Source organism: Lepisosteus oculatus, chromosome 3 (assembly GCF_040954835.1).
Source record: "Lepisosteus oculatus isolate fLepOcu1 chromosome 3, fLepOcu1.hap2, whole genome shotgun sequence".
In the NCBI taxonomy this organism is placed as follows: domain Eukaryota; kingdom Metazoa; phylum Chordata; class Actinopteri; order Semionotiformes; family Lepisosteidae; genus Lepisosteus; species Lepisosteus oculatus.
In genome coordinates, this window is record NC_090698.1 from 38,757,525 (window position 1) to 38,778,900 (window position 21,376).

The window sequence follows — 21,376 nt, forward strand, 5'->3', positions numbered from 1 at the left end:
GTTCTGTGGGTCCATATCTTTCACAGCTTTTGTCGGTTAGTGAACAGATTAACATAAAATTATACAACTTCCCAGTCGGCAAGCTTGTCCCCTATTCATATCAACATCTCATTCGTACAAAATTCGTACAAAACTTCTAAAGTATCAGTTAATAAATTGTGCATGCGTGTGACTCTGATACAGTAGTAGAATAAAGTGCTCATCTTTAGCCTAACTAGGCTCCTGACATCCCATGAATGAGTATTAACAAGAGTTTGCAATAAACTGATGCACAAAGGAAGGAAGTTAGGACTAAGTGCTCATATACAGTCTTATAAACATAAACTGCCCTATATAGGATTTAAGGCAGTCAGTCTTACACATACAGTAAATGATTACAGTCAGACTGTTATATTATAACTTAAATTCCAAATTTATTACAAGAGGCACACCCTATCCCCGTGCCCGTACTCAGATATAGCTTCTCTGACATAAATGTTGGTAACTTCAGTGTTGTGCTAAAGTTAAACCCATTACTGAAGTCAGATCTCTTGGTGTTATTTTAACACTGTATTGTCATTCAAAGCTCATGTCAGAAACAGTACATCACAAGTGTATTGTTTTTCAAAATAAATTCTGAATTTAGGGTGATCTACAATGCATAATGGGTAATAATAGCTGGAACTGCAGTTCCTGGTTTACATAGCCTAGAAACAAAATCTACATAGAACCTTAATTGAACCATGAATACCAAATATCTTCACAACAGTCTTTCTAATGAAACTTCTGTACTTTTAATTTGGATCATTAAAAAGACTTTAGGCTAGCTAGACTTTGCCTCTGTTCTGAATTTGGCCATGATACCAGATTTAACCCATTTATTATTGCAAACAATACTTTAAGAACCTTTGTTTACATAGCATGGATTCCCGTGTAATGCATTCAAACAGAATCTCCTGCCCTTCACAGTACTCTTATCACATTTCAGGATTTATCTTGCAAACTGGTTTGCTAGCAAGCCAACTCAGAAGCAACACATCAATTAAAATATTGTGCCCATCATTTAAATGATATATTAAAAACTCAAATTACTTCAAAATATACCATACCCTTATAAAATGTCTAATGCCACAATTATGTTTTTAGATATGATGGCTTTGACAGTTAAATTCACTATAGACATTAATGTATCAAACGACGAATAAATTAACAGTATACATTCACTATTGATACATTTACTGCACATATGCGTCAAATCTTTAAACAGACTAACATAGCCAAGGGCAAACACATCTGTCTGCAGATTCTGCAGATGTACTGAGGCTTAAATATTAACTACCAGTTTTGTGAAACTTTATTCTGTTCAAGTCATGGATGTATGTTCGTTAAACAAAAGTCTGTCGTATTAAAATCTACAGTATAACGCGCTGTATCATTTCACCTTTTAAAGTATTATACCATAAGAAAATGTAGAAACACGTATAAAACTTGACTTACTCAAAATTATCTGAAGAATTAATAGAATGTTTCTCCTGATTAAATCCATTTCTATAACAGCAACACTCCACAAAGTGAACAAAGAAGAATCTCTGGAAAATATCAGGAAATCCAAATAGCTCAAGTGGTCGTAGCGCGTTTCCTTGCTCTATTCTTAAGCAGACTGAACTCTAACAAACTTCTTGAAGGTTCATAAACTTTAGTTGCATGTTTTCCGCTTTAGTGAGGGGGTGTGTTTTTCCTCAAAACCTAACGTCACCAACAAAGTACCACCTTGCCGATAAAGTGCTTGGACTGTGGTTACAGCAGCATTTTTTTCGACAGTTTCAAGGAGTGGTCATTCAGTTTTAAAGACGGTCGGAATCTGTCTTTTACCTGACATATAAACTAACAATTGACAAATATTTGTAGGTGGGACAAACGTATTTGTTCTATACTGCGTTATTTGTAAACTGTAATACCTAACCTTTACATAAAAATAATAAAACGAGTGCCTTGTTATATTTGTTTAGACTTTCTTAAACAGTATGGGGCTTTAAATAACATTGAAATCCTGAAGAGTAGAATGCAAAACGGTTGTTTTGAAAGATATAGAAGTATCCATTTAATACTTTTAATTTTCAGAGCAAACATCGATCTTTTATCTCAGTTATGAATTACTTGCAAAAATGGAGGTAAAACATAGGCATAAACACTTTGTACAAATATATTCTTGTTAAATGTCAGAAGAAAACCGTCAAAGCTATTGACTTTACATCTGGTAGTCCCTAATGATCAGCTATATTTTAAGGTGGGTAGCTGCGTCTGCAAAGGAACAAGTAATAGGTTTATTCCAAGCTGAAAAGAGAAGAGAGAAAACACAGCTATATTTCAATAATACTTTGAATACCAAGAAGAAAAAGTAAAACAAAAAGTATAGCACAGCTATAAGCTATAAGAGTATACAACAGCTGGACACAGAGCGAGACGAATGAATTGTTTTAGGGATCAGAGAAATATTCGAACTACTCTCCAAGATAAAAAATTAGCATGAAGAGTTCCTGCAAAATGGTTAGAGACAACCGGATGAGATTAACTGAAACGAGATGTTTGAGAAAAAAGTCTTAGTAAGGACATCATCTAACAATAGATTCTAAAACGCTGAAGAAGACTGCATATGTATGTACTGTTTGTATATGGCTATTAACTGCAAATTACTGTACACCAATTCATAGAATTACAAAATGTGTAAAAACATAAAACTAAAGAGGACCTCCCAGAATGAAGACTTTATATAGGTTTAGGGGAATATATTGAATGTTCTTTTGAGTAATAATACAAGTTTAATCGTTTCTGAATAATTGTAACAGCAATCAACATAATTGGCTGTTGTAATATATGGGAAATCCAAAAGATTAAAACAACTTTCTGATATTATTAATACATGAGAAGTTTCCCTTGTAATTTATTATTTGTATCAATCGAAAAATTGTGCTTAAATACAATAATTAGATTACCTTAAGATGGAAGGAGTTGCTTTTTTCTTTACAACATACTAAATTGCTTTTACATTCCATAACAAGTAAATCATTTCAAATTATTAATAGAGCTGAAACATATGCACATTAAAGAAAAAGAAATGGATGGCGATAATGGAAATTAAATTATGTAGAACTGATCAATTGTATAAACCTGTCCGATTTGATTTTTGCAGTTGTTTTTACATTTATAGTATTGTATACCTCATGTCTTTTTTAAAGGAATGCACAGTGTGTTCTTGCATGAAGGCCTCAAGCCTTGTGAGCCACAGTCTGTTGTGTGATGCGTGTTAATACAAGTTTAAAAATACTGATTACTGAGTATAGTGGATCAGCAAACCTAAGGTTGTGTGGGTGGGATAGGAATGTTCATGACTGAGACAATTTAGGAATTAAACACAACCAATGCCAATACCAATCATTATGGGTGAAACAGCCCATATTAATCAATACAGTAATTAATATAAGAAAAAGAAGTTTACATATATATAAATAGATCAGAGAAAGTACTTTTTTACACATTCTGGCTTTGTGTTTAAGCATTTAATTAACATACTACAGCAAATACATAGGAAAGGTAACATACTGTATGATTGGAGGCCCTTTGGCCTCTCTGTCCAATTTGGTTGATAGTAGTTCATTGATCCCACCCAGCCATTTTTTGAAAGAAACCAGGGTATTGGCTTCAACTACTGCACATGGCTAGGTAGCTTATTCTCCCACGACTCTATGGGTAGAGAAGTGTCTCCCTTTTTCAGTTTTAAATGGACTTCCATGTAGTTTGCGTCACGATCCGGTTCTTTCCGGGCATTATGTGGACGACATGATCCGGAATTGTGAGGATACAATAGGGAAAATAGTCATGCAGGAAAAGGGTCAGGAGACGGGGGGTGTGTCCGAGGAGTGCAGGTGTCCAGGGGGAGTGAATCCAGGGCAATGTTTGTAATTTGCTATTACAGAAAACATAAATTTACAGCCATGCTTGAAAAATATACTTACTTTAATATTATAGTTTTTGCTGCCTGCCTGTGGTTACATATGTGTCATCCAGAAGTGATTTGTAATTACCACACCTTATCCTGACTATGCTCTGTAATGTGAAATTTTCTTATGTCCTTTGAATCCAGTGTAGTGCATACAAGGCAAGATACAGTGTTTTGTAAAGTATACAGACCAAACCCTTCCTATGGTGTCCCATTTTGTGAAATTACAAAACTACAGACAAAATTTGAAACTTAATTTTTTTAATATCATTTCAGGTTTCAGACCTGGAAAATTCTAAGGGTAAGATAAGTTACAGTAATGTTTAGCAAAACTAAAGTGAGAAATACTGGAATATGTTGACTGTGTTAAATATTCAGACCACTGAACTCAATATATGGTAGAAGCACCTTTGGCAGCAATTATGGCTGAATATCAGTTTTTGGCCATTTTTTGCAGATTTGCTTAAGCTCTCACAAGTTGCTTGGAGATTACTCATGGACAGCAGCTTTTATATCTGTTCATAGATTCAAAGATTCTCAATAAGTTTCACATTGGGTCTTTGAGTGGGCCACTCTATTGTTCTTTGGATCATTATTCAGCTGAAAGATGATTTTTTGTCTTAGTTTTAGGTCTGAAGCACATTTTCCTTTAAGATAGCAATATATTGCTCCATTTAAAGTATGTACACATTAGCTTTGATAAGCTACCCAGTATCTCCAGATGAGAAGCAGAACTACACTATAACGTAATACTTCCACCACCATGTTTGACTAAATGGAATAGTTTTAACTGAGCAATGTTGTGTTTGTGTCAAATGTAACACTTTGCATTTAGACCAAATTTTCTCATCTTTTGTTGGACCACAAAACCTTTACATGCTTTGTTGCAAACTCCAAATGGGATTTAAGATGCGTTTTCCTCTCTGTCATTCAATACAGATTTTTGGAGTGACCTGGGTATTGTCTCATGCACATTTTCTCATATATAAACCATTGAACTCTGTACTGTAGGTCTATCAAAGTCACCATTTGTATTGCAGTTGCATCATTAACCAGTTTTCACCTTGCCTGGCTGCTCAATTTGGAGGGACAGTCAGATCTAGAAAGACCTTGAAATATTTTTATTCCCTTCTCCTGATCTGTTCATATCTACAACTTTATCTCTAAGTTTATTTGAAAGCTTCTTAGTCTTCATGGTTAAATCTTTGCTTTAAATTGATTGTGTGGCACATTAAGTTAATTTATTGCACCTTAATGGAGGTTTGCCACAGAAAAGGGGTTGAATTTTCCATTTACCTATTCCTTTTGTATTATTTATTTACTTCTTGATTATTATTTTTTTTTGCTCTGAATTTGGGGGCAGCAGCAGTAAGCATTGCTGGTTCATAGTGTAAGGGGTCTGGGTTCAGTTTCTAGGGCACTACCTGCGTAGAGTTTCCATGTTCAACCTGTTTTTACCTATGTTTGCTCTGGGTGCTTCAGTTTCCTTCCACAGTTCAAAGACATGTTGGTATGTTAATTGGCTTCTGTAAAGAATTGGTCCAGGTGGAGCATGAGTGTGATTGTGTCTATGTGTGCCCTGTGATTTATTCGTGTCCCATCCAGGGTGTAGCTGATTTTTGTAGACTGCGCCTCCATAATCCTGAATTAGATCAATGGTTATTGAAATTGATGTTATTTAATTAATTGCTCTGAATTTTTGCAAGATGTTATGTGTATAAAAGTATTAATTGCTACTTTAGTAATAAAGGGAAATAATGATTGGAAATATTGTTATAGCTATAGGTGACTAGGAAGTGTCTATAAGAGTTTAGAAAGTTTGTGACACCTGGCAGTGAAAACACTTTTGGCTACAAAGCAAAGGGGATGTTTGCCAAGATGTGGGGTCCCCTGATTAAAAGCAATTGTAAAGTTTACCTTGGTATACCTGGCTAATTAAGTCATGGGTTAATGATTGTCAGTGAGCAGTACACCAAATAAAATAACATTAAGACCACAAAGTGGGACAACAAGAGGAGTAGAGATGAAAAAAGCAGGAAAGGTAGACAAGAGAAAGAGGAGGAGAGGAGAGAAAGAAGGTCAGACCACAAGAGAGGAGTTGGAACTTGAAGTATGCACAAGGCGATAGACCCAACTTCATGATCATCCAAACAAAACCTGACTGGACCTAAGTATTTGAACCCTAGCTTGCTATTCTGTGTTTTTGGGAAACTTGGGTTTCCTGGGTAAAGGATATCTCGGTTAGAGGCGTCTTTCCTGCTTAGGGTCCAATTTAGAATAGGGAGATAGGCTCCCATTTATACTGTGGCATCCGGGGTGTAGAGAGAGTGATTGAACTGCAAGTTGCTTTTATTTAGAAAGCAGTTTATCGCTTATTTGGCCTCTGTATGCAAGAGTTTCAGAGTTTCATACTTATTAGAAGACTGGTGGTATTTCTAGGTGATTAGAATGTTAGGCCTCTGAAATGCCTTGTTTGTATATACTGTAAACATAGTAACTTGTGTGTTATATGTTTAGCAGTGTGTAGTATAATTTGTGTCTTGTCATTGTTGATAAACATTTGTTTAACCAAGTGTGCCTGAATTATTACTCCTCTCAATAAAGCTGTGCCAGAGAAATCTATTACAAGTTGCGGGTTATGAATATTTATATCACTTATTGACTAAACTGCTGGGTCAATTCCTGATTTTTCACCATTTTCATAATCCCCCATCTGTAAGGTGCCATATAAATGGCTGACCCTGTGCTCTGACCCCAAGCTTTTCTCCCTGTCCATGTGTCTGTGTGTCTCATGGGGAGCAAGTTGGGGTATGCAAAAAGACAAATTCCTAATACAAGAAATTGTACTGTATATGGCCAATAAAGTGATCTTATCTTATCTTATAAACTATATTCTTGAGATGCTTTATAAACAGCTTTTTATGCATTGCTTAATATTAGAATAATTTCTAAACACTGTGTCTTGGGGAATTTGTATGAGACATGGCTAGATAAGGATGTGACACAGTCATGGTCTTAACATGCTCAGGCAATAAATGTAAATGTAAAATGTGAATAATAAGTTCTTCATCTCACATCCATGTTTATGAAATGGAATGATTCCCGTAAACAAGCAAGCCTTGAGGTTTCTTTGGTTATATTAAGTGTACATGCTTCTTTCATGGTTGTTCATGTAGCCTGTGTAAGAATAATAACTTAGACAAAATACTTTTAAACAAGACAGGTCTTGAAAAACAGGGTGTGCACACAAGCCAAACCAAATGTCTCTGAAAGTTAAACTTGAAATTGTCTGTCCCAAGACAGGGTTACCATATTAAACATTCAAGAAACAGGACACTCTTGAGAGAAGTGTGTAACGTTGCCATAGCCAAAATGTAAATGTAGTGGCTCTCTGAAGGCACCAGTTCTGTAGGGTTTGGGCAGTTACTGAGACAATTATTAATTGTAGCAGTAAATCACAAAGTTGATTCTTTTGATGGCTTTAGAGTCCAACCATGCAACATAACTCAAACAACGCACACACACAGGTACTAATACACGAGGATACATTTATTAATACATAGAATATGCATGTAAACCTAACAGATCTTATCGAGAGGGTTATCAGAATACAAAAGGTATATATTCAGTCAGTTACAAAGTGTTACACATATCAAGAGGACATACGTTCAGTATATCATTCATTAAGACCGTTTCGTAAATGAACTTGGTTATAACTTCTACATTAGAAACTCAAAACAAGTACATAACTCTTAGGAATTAAATTGATATCAACTGGTTGGGATAACAATTGAATTCTCGAGCTGTAATGCATTGAAGTTGAATACTCATCCAATCTCTGGGGATTCAGATCTTCCTGCGGGCACAAAGAAACAGTTGTAGGCTTGTTGCTGTCCAATCCGCGCTCTCTGGCTCGGTGCCAGGCTGTGATGTGCGGCTTGCGACGGTGCGCTGCTGATGCTCACTGTTGGCTTTAACTTGCAAAGTTTGTGCACAGGAGAAAAGATGACTGTGGGTCCCAGCAAGTCAGGAAGAGGACCGGTTCGTTCCTGATGAAGAGCTAGTTCTGAATAGTGATTCAGCTGTCCACAATTCCGACCTGTTCACGAGGCTTGCTGCTGGTGCTAACCTCGGGTGGATCCTCTGGTTACTGTCTGGCAACCTCCGCTCTAGAACAAAGGAAAGTTCTGGCACTCGGACACACTGGCCGTTCCGTGGTTGTCCGGGCTGAGTCTCAGGATGGTCAGGAGGCGCGCTGCGAGAATGTCCTGCCCTTGGGAGTTTTCTGCTCCTGGGCCGTCCTGCCCGGGAATTCTCCTTTGAATTCCCTTTAGGAAAGTCCACAGAATTCTCCTGAATCTTACTGAATCTCTTCTGAATCTCACTGAATCTCTCAGGCTCTCTGTGTTGCCTGTTTTTACCTGGTGGAACTTCAGCTCATTGATTGGCTGAAAGTTCCATGGGTATCAGAGTCCCACGTGGGTTACTCGGCCCTACCAGTCCCTGATTGGTTGATCAAGGTGAGATATGAGTCACTTACTCCTGACACTTAGGAATGCAGTCCAGATGTCCATCTGGCACTCCCTAGACAGATAGGCGCCAATGGATGACCATTGATCATGATAGCCAGGCTTAGCTAAGTGCATCCCCTTTTGGGAGCTGTCCTAGGAAACCTTAAATCAAAGGAAACCTTAAATCAGCCTGCATGAATAGTTTCTCTGTGGCTGCACCACAGAGATGAACAGAGAAATGGGGCCTAATTTAGGAAAGCTCAGAAACACTTAATTCTTTCTTATTAATAAGCCTCGCTGCTACAAGTGAAAGGGGTATTTGTACCATTATCTATTACATTGCATTATATTACGATATATAATGTGTTATATGTCTAAATATAAACATATTTAAATATGTTTGAATTAAATCAATCTATCAATCAATCAAATAAAATATGAATATTCTTTTAAAAGACAAAACAAAGTGTTTTGTGTTTGTATATGTAGTGCTGCAAGTCAGGAACGATAAGGTGTTTGGGATAAAGCATGTTAACTTAGTCACTGCTGATATTAATATTGCTGATATTCTTAGGAGTTCACTTTGTATTCATTTTATCTTGTTTGGTAATGCTTGAAGAACGTTAGGACTTGATAGGCACAAAAGCTGAGCATAGATTTTTGGACAATGTTTAGAGACTCCACTGAAACTAATTTTAGTGCTTTCAGATACTGCTTGCAATGCCTTAGAAATAAAAAAACAACATTCTGCTGCTGTGATTAGAATGAACAAAGTTAGAAAGGAAAATGTACTATCGGGAAGTTTAAAATGTAAAAATTGCATTTCTAATAATCCATAAACTCTATAAAATGTGCACAGCGAAATTTAATGATGAACAATCGGGATAATAAGTAATTCTAAAGATATACCACAAAAAAGAAAGTTTTAAAGCACAGAGCCTCCCACACAGAAAAATGTGACAATACTTCAGTTCAGTTTCATACATATCTGCTTTCTGTATGACCATTTATATGTTCTTATGATTTTTTGTATGCTCATTTTTGTGCTTGGTGTTATATTATCACAGTGGCTTTACCTTGTCATTGTTGCCAATTGTAAAATGAGAGGACTCTGTAAAATATATATACCTGTATATATATATCATGTATATAGAAACTAGCATAATTGTCTTTTTTGGCATAACATTAAGAAAACAGAAGTTATAACGGTGTCATGAGTCTCATGCTCTATAGTCACTATTTCCCTTACATGGAAAGATGAGGGATTTGACCATGGTATCTTTTCTGGGACTAAACAAGCATGACCGGAGACAAAAGTTGTTTTAAATAACTCACCAAAAACAGAACAAAATGTTTATTCTTGATTAATACACAAGAAATAATTAAAAAAAACCTTAATGAAAATATCTCTAAAATCTGCAATCAGTTCAGTACATCTTATCTGTGTAGAAAATGCACATGGTAGAGTCAAATACCCTTTCATTTCCCTTGAAACTCTCATAAAATGTCTCATTATCAGCCTGTGTCTTTGGAAATCTGATAAATTAGATGTTTCTCAGCTTGGTATCTTTCCGGGAGCCATAACTACATGCCTACGGCCATAGGCTGCATACTTTGAAGTGAGGTCTTTCCTTTCAAAGGGTGTTATGTTTCTGAATGTGCTCATAAAGTTACACTTAAGCAGGTAACCTGACACATTATTAAAAGTACTGTAACTTTCCATAACAAAATATTTGTTCCAGAAAAATCGTGCCTCTGACTGTCACCATTTAACATAATTTCATTCAATGAAACTCACAACTTTTTGAATGTATTTGGACTGGGAAATTATCATAAAAAAACAGCCTGATGGTATACTTAATGTCATATATTAAAGGTATATTTTAATAATTGTATTATAATGTAATTATATTTTAAATATACAGTAATTCATGCAATTATATTTTAAAGCCAAACTTTTTTTTTGGCAAATAACATTTTCCAGTGTCATAGTGGAAGTATCACATTTAAGAGTAAGAATGTCAGATTAGATGTTAAAATGCTACCTCCACTCTCATTGTTAAGTGATCTCTTTTTTTTGCCTCTCTCTGATGATATTCATGAATAAGCTTTTGCATTTTCGAGTGTGAATCTTTTCAGTACAGTTCAGAAATAAATGACTGGAACATTATTGTCAACATTTACTTTAAAACATTTTATATTTTGAGTTCATGACCCCAATTTAATTTAATTATTAATTATTATTAATAATTTACAAATATTCCGCAACACTTTAGCTTTCTATGTGAGATGTACCATAAATACTGTAGTATGCCTGGTCATGTCTCAACATTGCCAGGCACTTAACTGTAAACAGTACTGCCCCACCTCACAAACCCTGCCAATTAGGAAAAAGGCATACAAACATGTCTTCAGGCTTCACTTAAAAAGAGTAGGTGTCAGTAATCTTTAATACCTCTGGGCAGACCAAAGTGCCTAACATGCACACAAAGCTTCTTTGGAAAGCCTCAGTGACATTCCCATGTTCATTCAGGATGAGCCAAAATTACCCTTTATACCCACCACTCTCAGAATAAACTCTTCCTCCGTGATCAAAGAATTAAGGCTCTTTAAATCTCATCTCCCACTAAAATACATTGTGTCCCATGAGAAACTATTTTAAGGGCAGAAGAACAAGAAGTTTAGTTCTAGCTTAAAAGGTAAGCACATTGGAAAAATACATTTCACTCTGGTTTCGTAAAGTAGAAGCATTTTATTACTTATTTTTGTATTATTAAGAGTTCAATATCTGTACTTGGACAAGGAGTAAAGGATACAAGAAGAGAAACACGTGTTAAACAAGTGTTTTTTTATTCTCAAGTAGAATCAGTATTTTTTGTGAATGTTTTTATAATTTGTAGCTTATTGTCAATTAGATAACTGATAAAGTAGTTACAACACCATATATGCATACACAATATTAAAACGTTTTATGTATTATCTATGTGGGAGCACAGTAGATGTTGAATTCCTGCCTTCACATCATCTTACTTGCAAGGAACAAGTAACAAATAGGTTTATTCTATGCTGAAAAGAGCGGAAAGAAAACATAACGTTTCCGCTGTGGAGCCTTCATTGTGTTTTCTTTCTAAACAAACCTATTACTTGTTCCTTTGCAGCCTACACATGCTGACACAGCTACCCACCTGAACTATCTTACTAATAAGATGTATACAGATTTTGAATTTTATGGGGGGTCTGCATGGATTCTGTAGAGCTATACTGAATTAGGTTATTACTGTATAGAACATGATAAATTAAATAAAAGAATAACAGAGCCAGGAAAATAATACAAAAAATAAAATAAATAAGTAGCCTTATGTATGATTCAGTAGTTGCTTGATTGGATTATATAATTCTGAAGAGATTTAGGAATATTGTCTTGGGAGTTTTATTGGTAAAACATAATTCTTAAAATCAGTCTCATATTGTTTGCTAGGTGTTTGAAACAGGCTTGTGTATTATGGGTTATTCTTTTCACAAACCACTATTAAATTTGAATCTTAAAAAGAGAAAGACTTCACTTCATAGTTGATGTACTGTACTTACAGTAGTTACACCAAGCATGTTGACTTAATCACTGCTGATATTGTATTGTGATAAGTAAATTTAAATTCACTCCTCAGACAAATTTAAATGCAAGCAATTTAGCTTTTTTTGGTTAAATTTAGTATTCAGCTAAATAAAGTGCTCTGATAATCTCAGATTTGTTCATTTTTATCAAGGTTTTGAACAGATGCAGCGCTAACTTTAATGAAACATAAACATACTTCCTTTGTCATTGACAGAAAGTAGATTTAGGCAGTGTCCTGTGGAGCAGATGTTTGTTTCTGATGTTCAATACCTCAGAGGAAATGCGGTGCTAAAAGCTGCTTACAGCAGGCATTAACACAAGTTAGGGTCTTCTCTATTTGACCCCCACACAAGAAGACAGACTGCCCTTAGGGGAAGGCACCAGAGGCTAAGCAGAGCTCAGTAAGTAGCACCCCTAAATTAACCCCAGTACTTCCGCTGACAAAAGAACTGCTGTTCACTCATGTGCACCAATACCTCTAATGTGTAATGCAGTATTTCCTACAATTACCAAGCATTTTGGATAGGAGAAGAGAAGCATTTATTTATTGAACCTAGTGAAGTCCAAGCTATTTACATAGCTGAGGGATTGGAACAAGCACAGAGTCTTGGTGCAGCTGTTGAATTTGTTTCATTTTTTTAAAACAATGTTTTGTGCTTGGTGACCAAATCAAGCTGTTAACCAGCCCAAAAACCAAAGTTAGAAATGATTAAAATTCAAATTTGTTGGTTATCTAAAAAGAGCCACAGACATTGTAAATAAATCTGTTACTCCTTATAGTTACTCTTTCAGTAGGATATTGTGAAAATGATTAATAATTAATATCTGACATAGCTACAAGTGGTGCTAGATTCAGAAATAAATTTATTGCTTAAAATAAATTTATTAAGTGCTTTATGTTGTAACAGATCCTAGACATCTATGGATATTTGTGATATTTATATTTTTAACATAATTAACTCAACAGCAATAATAGTGAAATATAATCTTAAATACACAGTATACATCAAATACATAATAGGTCATATATATCCATAAATATATAAAATATAATGTAATGTATTGTACATCTGGGCATATATGTCATATATATATAATTTCAGATGCCTTCCTATTCCTCTAACAGAGACTGGATAAGCATGTGTCTCAACTAATTATCATCTCAACTAATCCCACAGATTTTCAAGTCTGGCAAGCAGAGCATCCAAGGCATAATGTTTATACTCCCCTCTACCAAAATAGCCATTGTTACACAAACAGCATGAGGATATGTGTTATCCTGCTGGGATGTTGTCATGTCAGTATGAGCTTGCTGGGAAGGCAGCAGGTGGGGTCCCAGGACTTGAGAAATGCAGTCCTTTCACCATCAATCAAGACAACTTGTCAAGTTGTAGTTATGTAGTTTCAAGGCAGTCCTGCCAAGTCCATTACATCTATCACAGACTGAAACGAATTCCCTAATGTGGTTGGGAAGTTGTACACAACAATTACCATATTATTTTGCAAGTCTGAACCACACTTGCTGACATTTATAAGGATTGCCTATACAACACTACAGGCACTGATAAGGATTTGACTCATTTGCTCACACCACCTCATGCAGGTGGTGCATTTCCATTCCAATGCAGGGGGATTTCCAGTCCAAAATCTTTGTTGTAGCATGATGATGAGTTGTTCTGTAGAAAAAATGATCCAAAGAGGAAAAAAATAGAAAGGTTTGAGGTTATAAAACATGTGGGTGCACATCAATTACAAGTCATGTGATAGTTAATGATTTCTTCAAACCATTCCAGTCTGGTTTTTGCTCTAATCATACTACTAAGGCTGTTCTTGTCAGGTTAGTGACTTGGGAGCTGTAAATATCCATATGCTCCTTGATATTAGTGTGGCTTTTGATACAATGAATCATTCAGGGTGAGAACATTTTTGTCTATCAATGGTACTGTTTTTAACGGGTTCTGTTCTTATCTTACTGGCCGGCAGTTTTGTTTCCCTTGCTGCTCATGAATCCCCCATCACTCCTGTCAATCACAGTGTGCTGCGGGGCTCAGTTTTGGACCATTTAGCTTTAGATTTTAAATAGGCTTCAGATTATACACCACCACAGTTTTTCAGTTTCACTGTTATGCAGATGCTACTCAGATTTACATTGAAACCTCTTCCCCTTCTGATCTCGCCTCTTCCATTGCTTATCTATTGTTTGTGTGGCATCAAACTCTGATTGACATTAAATACCCTGAAGATAAAAAGTGACAAAACATAAATTTTACTGGTGGGTAGCAAATGTTAGATGGAAAATCTAGATAGCTCTACAGTAATGGTGGATAACGTCCCCATTTATTTATCAGCCATAGTCAAGAATGTGGGAGTCAGACTTGAGCCTCTCCTGTCTTTTGAGCCCCTTGTGAAAAATTTGATTAAGACATCTTTTTTCACCTTGAAATATTGCCCTCAATATGCAGATTTTATCAATGTCTGATGCTGAGTGCCTGATTCATGCATCGATAACATCAAGATTTGATTTCTAAAACTCTTTACTCTATGGGTTCCCTAACTCTTCTCATTGAGTTGTCATACTACTGTATATGTCCAACACTCTAGCAGAAGCAGTTCACACCAGACCTTGGCAGCATATCATCCCTACACATAAGTCTCTACATTGGTTGCCTATTAAGTTACATACTGTATTCAATATAAGATCTTGTTATTGTCTTTTAAAAAACTAAAAAATCTTTCAAAGACCTTACTTTTTCTGTCTTTGGTCCATTATTATGGAATACCCTTCCTCAGACTCTACGAGAGACAAATTCTCTGACTATCTTCAAATTCAACCTCAAAACCCATCTTTTTACCAGGGCCTATGGCTGATTGATCTACATTCTATCTCTGTGTACCTGTATGTTCTTGTTAAATTGTTTTTCTTTCTTACACTTTTTATGCCTCCACTTTGCCCTAATTGCCGTGGATCCCTGCTAATAGGGATCACCTTGTTGTAGTTGGAGCTCTTGCTGTTTCTCCTTGGCGATCCAGCATTGATGACTTCTCTTCACTCCTGGGACATCATCATCATCCAGGCTCTCAGTGCAGCCCTTTTTGTTCCTGGTTTCCAGTTCCTTCAGGCTCCACCTGGGAGCTCTGCCCATGATCTGGAGGATTCTAGTAGTTAAGAGGGAAACGGAGGATGGGTCTGAAGCAGGGATCTGTCTTCAGTAGATGTCTCTGTCAGCCTGGTCCAGATGTCAGTGTGGTCTCGTGAAAAGCAGTCTTACGGAGAAGTGCTTGGAAACTCACAGAACCGTATTCCAGGTGTACGCCTGACAGTGCAAGCCTGCGTTGGTCTGAGCAGGACCTCCTCAGAGCTTTGAATTGGCCCATCTCCTGGTACCATCTAGTCAGAGTTTCCTGTCTGGCCTGGGATGTTGGATCCCTCCACCCTAGGATGTTCCTCTGGAAAAAGCACAGCTCTGGACTTTGGTCCTACACCAGCTTTCCCTGCTCTTTCTCCTCCTAAACTCCAGTCTTCCTGTCTGCTTGGGGGTGGGTGCTGGTCTTCTATCTGAGCCATGGTGGAGAAGTATCTTGAAGAGATCCATTTTTTAGTAAATATTGCAAAATCATCTAATTGTGTTGTGCCAAGTCACCATATGTCACCTCACACTTGTTCTCTGTTTAGGCTGAGTTGACACAGGAGTTCATCATCATCTTTTTGCTAAATTGTCATCCTCTGTGGCTACTGTAGACTGTAGAATGACTGTAGAACTGTAGGAAGTTTGATGACTGCAACTACACTTTCACAGGACCAGAGCTGTATTGAATGAAAGAAATGTGAAACTAGTTATTATTCATGTTACTTGTCATTTCTTTTTTTGAATCAGTAGCACCCAAGTTGCAAATCAGGAGGGGAAGAAGCCAATGGGTGTGATGAAGTGTCAATAAGGGACTCAGAAGCAAACTGTGTCAACTACTGTATGTCACATCCACATATACCTTGTAAAATAGAAGGTGAGGTCCACATCACAGCAAGCAGAGATCCTTGATAGATATCCCATTCGAAGACAGGACCCTGAGTGAATCAATGAGGAACCAAAAGGTTTGGAATTCTCATAGCCCCCTGGTCTCAACAATTCACCTGACCAGCTGGTGCTGGGTGAGTTACTCCCCAAAGGAAGAATATCCATTGCTTAATAAACTTTATTTTATATGGCACTTTTAAAGGTTTACAGAACCTTTACAAAATGACAACAAAATTTGACAGGAAGCCAGTGCAAGGACTCCAGAACAGGAGTAATGTGATCACTTGCACTAGACCTGGTCAGAATTCTGGCTTCCTAAATTTTGGACATACTAGAGTTTGTTCAATGTGTATTTAGAAACCCCAGCAAGTCGATTCAGGAGAAGACACATGTGTTCATCAGCTTTCCAGCCACAGTTAGCGATAACATAGGATGGTAGGCTAGCAATATTTTTGAGGTGAAAGTAAGATGTTTTGGCAATATGTCGCACATGTGAGTCAAATGTCAAGCCTGAATCAAATATCACCCTCAAGTTTTTCAATTTAAACTGAAACTTAAAGACAGAACCATCTACAGAGGGGGGTGCCAATAAGCATGACTTCAGTCTTGTCACAGTTAAAGATTAAGGAAATTTTGAGTCATCCAAGTTTGTATGTCAGAGATGCAATTACAGTAGATAGAATAGAGACAGCCACATCGCTGTCAGGTTTGGTATGGATGTATATTTGAGTAACATTAGCATAATAATGATAGCTGAGGCCATTTGATCTTAAAAGCTGACTAAGTGGAAACATGCTGAAAAGTAGGGGGCCCAGTATCAAACCCTTCATTTTAATTTCAGACCTAAATCCACCAAGAGAGACAAAGTGACAGCAATCAGTGAGGTAAGACTTGAATCATTTGAGAGCAGTGTCAGAAACTCCAAACACAGTCTCAAGAAGATAAAGTAAGATATCATGGTTAACAATGTTGAAAGCAGCACTGAGATCAAGAAGAATGAAGATAGAAAGTGGTGGGAATAGGATGTAATATAGAGGTGGTGGATTTCATATGCAAAACCAGTTTACGGATGGATGCAGTGTCCAGAAGAGAGAAGTTAGAAAGAAGGGAACCAATAAAGTTAAGCAAGCAGGGAGGAGGTGTAGAAATTATATGTGTTGTGGAGAGAATGTGATGCTGGATTTTGTTGATTTTGGAGTTAAAGAAATCTAACAATGTTTTGCAAATTTACGACGAGGCAGATAATATGGTGGGGCAGTTTGGGTTTAGCAGTCTGTTGATGGTGGTGAAAAGGTGTCTAGGGTTGTTATGGTTATTTTCAATGATGTGAGAGAAGTAGGTGAAGGCCAGATTAGGCTGTAGTGTAGCTGAAGACAAGACAAGCTCCACAAAGACCCTGAAAATGCTGAGCAATATGAATTGACATTGTCCTGCTCATTGATATTCAAAGGGATGCCACTTTGCCACTTTCAGATATACAGTAGATACACAGACTGAAGAAATTCAAAAGCAAGGCACAACTGCACCAGCAAAGTTTTCCTTTGTTTATAATTCAGTCATTGGTGGTCAAGTGAGGGCCAGATATGATGTATTTTTCCCCATCTATTTTTGGAATTTATAGCGGTGCCCTCTAGAAAGACTTTGAAGCATAGGATAACCACTACTACACATTGAGAGACTTTGAACAGTATAACCAATACTCCTTGAGTTTTTTTTTCTTGTGTGTATAAAGGGTTATAAGGGATCGTTGTGTAAATTTGCTTTTTTCCCACTTGCTTTTGCAATTAATTCTCAGAAAGAAAGGATGTGACCCAGAACTGGGAAAGAAATTAGAAGGTCTTTAAATCATCTCTCACTGACAGAACAATTAAGTCAACCACAAGGGATTCTGGACACTTCACTAAGAGACCCGACTATATCTGGGACCCGACTATAAAGGTATAAGGAATGAGAGTGCATTAACTGGCCTGCACTGATGGAAGAGGGTTCTGTAAAGATGTCTTTGGAGGTTCAGCAAGATATTCCCACTGTACAGTTCGGATAAGATCAGGAAAAGCTGACTAAGTTGAAGAGACCTCTGAAGTGATTCAGCACAACTAGAATTTTGTCTAACTGGATCTTCAAGGTGTCCAGATTTTGAGCCTAAGCCACCTGGATAAGAAGAATGTTCCAGACATCCTGCATAAAGAAATATTTACTTTTCTCAGTGATTTCATTTCAGTTTATAATTGTGACCATATCTGTTTGTTTCTCTACTGAGTGTAAAACAGACCCCTGGAATAACACTATATAAGTGAAGATTGGACTGTATATACTTGAACCAAACCTACTCATTCTCCTCAGCCACAGATAGTGATAACATAGGGCGTAGTCTAGCGATAATTCTGAGGTGAAAGAAAGATGTTTTGACAATGTGCTGCACATGTGGGTCGAATGTTAAGCCAGAATTGAATATCATCCCAAGGTTTTTCAATTTAGACTGAAGCTCAAGTACAGAACCATCTACAGATAGGATTACAGGACTGCCTTTACAAAGTTAATGGGGGGTGGCAATAAGCATGACATCAGTCTTGCCACAGTTAAGATGAAGGAAATTTTGAGTCATTCAAGTGTCAGAGATGCAATTAGATAGAAAAGAGATAGCCACATCAGTGTCAAGTTTCGTATTGGATGTATATTTGAGTATCATCAACATAGAAATGATAATTGTGACCATGTGATCTTAAAAGCTGACCAAGAGGAAACTTGGTAAATGCTGAAGAGTAAGGGGCCCGGCATTGACCCCTGAAGAACACCAGACTTAACAAGACCAATTTCAGACCTATACCCATTAAGAGAAACAAAGTGACAGCGATCAGTCAGGTAACACTTGAGCCATTTGAGAGCAGTGTCAGAAACTCTAAAAACAGTCTGAAGACAATAAAGTAACAGTGCTCTAGGGCTGTTAGACCATCATTGTGCGGAATGACGGTTTAGAGAGATATGATATCCATTGTAAAAATGTAGCATTCAGGAACCTGAAACTGGAAATTGTTTAAAAGTTGGAGGGCATGGTTAGTGTCCTTGATATATGAAGCCTTATGGAGCCATTTACCCAGCGGTTCATCAGGCTATTGAGAAAGGCCGAGATGTGAGTAGTTTGACAGTTGCATGCTGAGACAATGGGGGGTCCAGGGGTGTCGAGTTTGTGGATTTTGAAAAGGTGGTAAAATTGGGATACCTGGGAATGTTCAACGATGAGCAGGTTCGCCTGCTGGGTGAGTTCCTTGATCCTTGATAAGAAGGGAGATGGTGGATACCACTTCTTTATGGGAGCCAGTGGTAGGATCCTGCTGGAGAGGACGGTAAGCAGAAGTGTTGGTTAGTTGTCCGGAGGCTTCATTAATAAACAGGTCTTTTCGCCACACCACAACAGTGCCTCCTTTATCTGCTGGTTTAATGACAATATCATCTGTAAGACTGCACAGGACACTAAAACTACTATGACATTATTTACACAGGTAGGGTCAGCCACTGGTCATCGTGGTGACCCTCAGAAACTCCCCGGCTACAACTCCCAGCCTGCCCAGCGGTACTATGAGCGCCTAGGGGTGCTTCCTCCTCACCACCAGGCGAAATGATAACTGAAATCTTGGACAAACACTAAAAACAGCATACATTTAAAAAATAATAATCACAATTATCGCAGCATTGTTTTGGAGGAAGTGTGGTTTTGCTTTTTAATATGATATGCCTTTACTATGGAAGCCCGTAGTCGCAATTCTGACTTGCTAAGTCGCAATTCTGAGATGCTAAGTCGCAATTCTGACATACTAAGTCGGAATTCTGAGATACCATAGCGCGTTTTTTTTTACTCCCTGGCGGAAACGGGCTTCCATACTTTATAGCCAATATGTAAAATACATCAAACAATCAAAATCTGAAATTAAATAATCTGTTTTCCTACTGCTGTTTATACACAATTACTAAGAATTCTGTGCTAGTACTAACATTGTATGCACTGCATGGCATTGTTGCACATGGCTTTTGAAAAGAAAATCGAGAATTTCAAAATGTGGTAAATGCAAACATATTTGTACTGTATGTTTTTTTTATTATTGAGTTCAAATGTCTTATTCTGGTGCCTTTTTTATATGCAGGTTACAAATTACATGATGAAATATAAAATGTCCTTAATATGTCAGTTCTCTGTTTTTTTTTTAATCTATCTGAAAAACTTAAAAGGTTACATATGTGAATTTAGACATGTACAGTATATGTGTATTCATACAGTAGCGAGACTAGAACTTCCTGAAAAGTTCACTGGTGCTCCCTCCTGTGGTGAAAACTTACAAATGGTATACAGAGTATAGAGCAGGGACATTCAATGATCAGTATCTGGAATCCAGCAGGTTATCTTTGGCTCAGACAAGAATGTAAAATGTTCTAAATGATTACTGAAAGAGTTTATTATATCCAGTGAGTCACAAACAAAAGCAATAATTGCCTTAAAGGGAAATGCAATCATATACTGATACATAGTGACTGTGACATTAACATAAAGGGAATGTGTCCCTTTACTTCTGTTAACTTAAAATCACAGGGTTTTGGGGGTTTTTGTTCAATGATTATATGTACTGTATGCATGAAATTACCCCAAATATAAAATATATATTATATTGTACTTACCATTCATATTAATATAGTGATCACAAATACATATTGCTTGACTGTAATACAGAAATAACAGTATTCAATTTAGTGTTAGAAATATTTTCATTTTATGCTAGAACTAGATCGGAAGGTGGAACTTTCCAAATTGTATTATTGAGTAAATAAAGTCGAAGATGTCAGCCGTCTCTTAAATAGGGATAATCAGTGTGACATATTGTAGCTAACGTAGACTGCATTTGGTTTCCATTGACAAAAGTGAGCTGAAGCAATATTCGGTAAATTATTCATCAAGCAATTTCATAAGCGAATTTTGAATAAAACATAACCCTTTTGTATTAGGTTTGGATTTCTCCCAGGAAAAGCTTCCATCTCTCATTCTCAGAAGTTGAAAATGTAGCACCGCACCACATTTGGTTTTCAAATACTGTAAGTGATCAGACATTATCATACCTTCCACAGCAAAGTTTAATTCTGGACTTGCAAGACTCTTCAGACCTGCAGTCATCTCTCACCAATTTTCTGAAATGTCTTAAATCTCCTGTATCTCACTGTGCAATAATCCCCTAAAACACCAAAGATTGGTCCATATATTTGCTTTGCTGAGCCTTGC

At 36.9% G+C, this 21,376-nt stretch overlaps 1 protein-coding gene across 1 annotated transcript in view; it reads right to left on the minus strand.

The window, feature by feature from the left end:
* Positions 1-1,678, minus strand: part of itga2.2 (integrin, alpha 2 (CD49B, alpha 2 subunit of VLA-2 receptor), tandem duplicate 2) — a 59,010-nt gene extending 57,332 nt beyond the window's left edge. The window contains exon 1 of the mRNA XM_015364294.2: positions 1,477-1,678. Coding sequence (XP_015219780.1) covers positions 1,477-1,525 — 49 coding nt within the window. The 5' untranslated portion in view covers positions 1,526-1,678. The remainder of the gene's footprint in view (positions 1-1,476) is intronic.
* Positions 1,679-21,376: the final 19,698 nt, after the last annotated feature.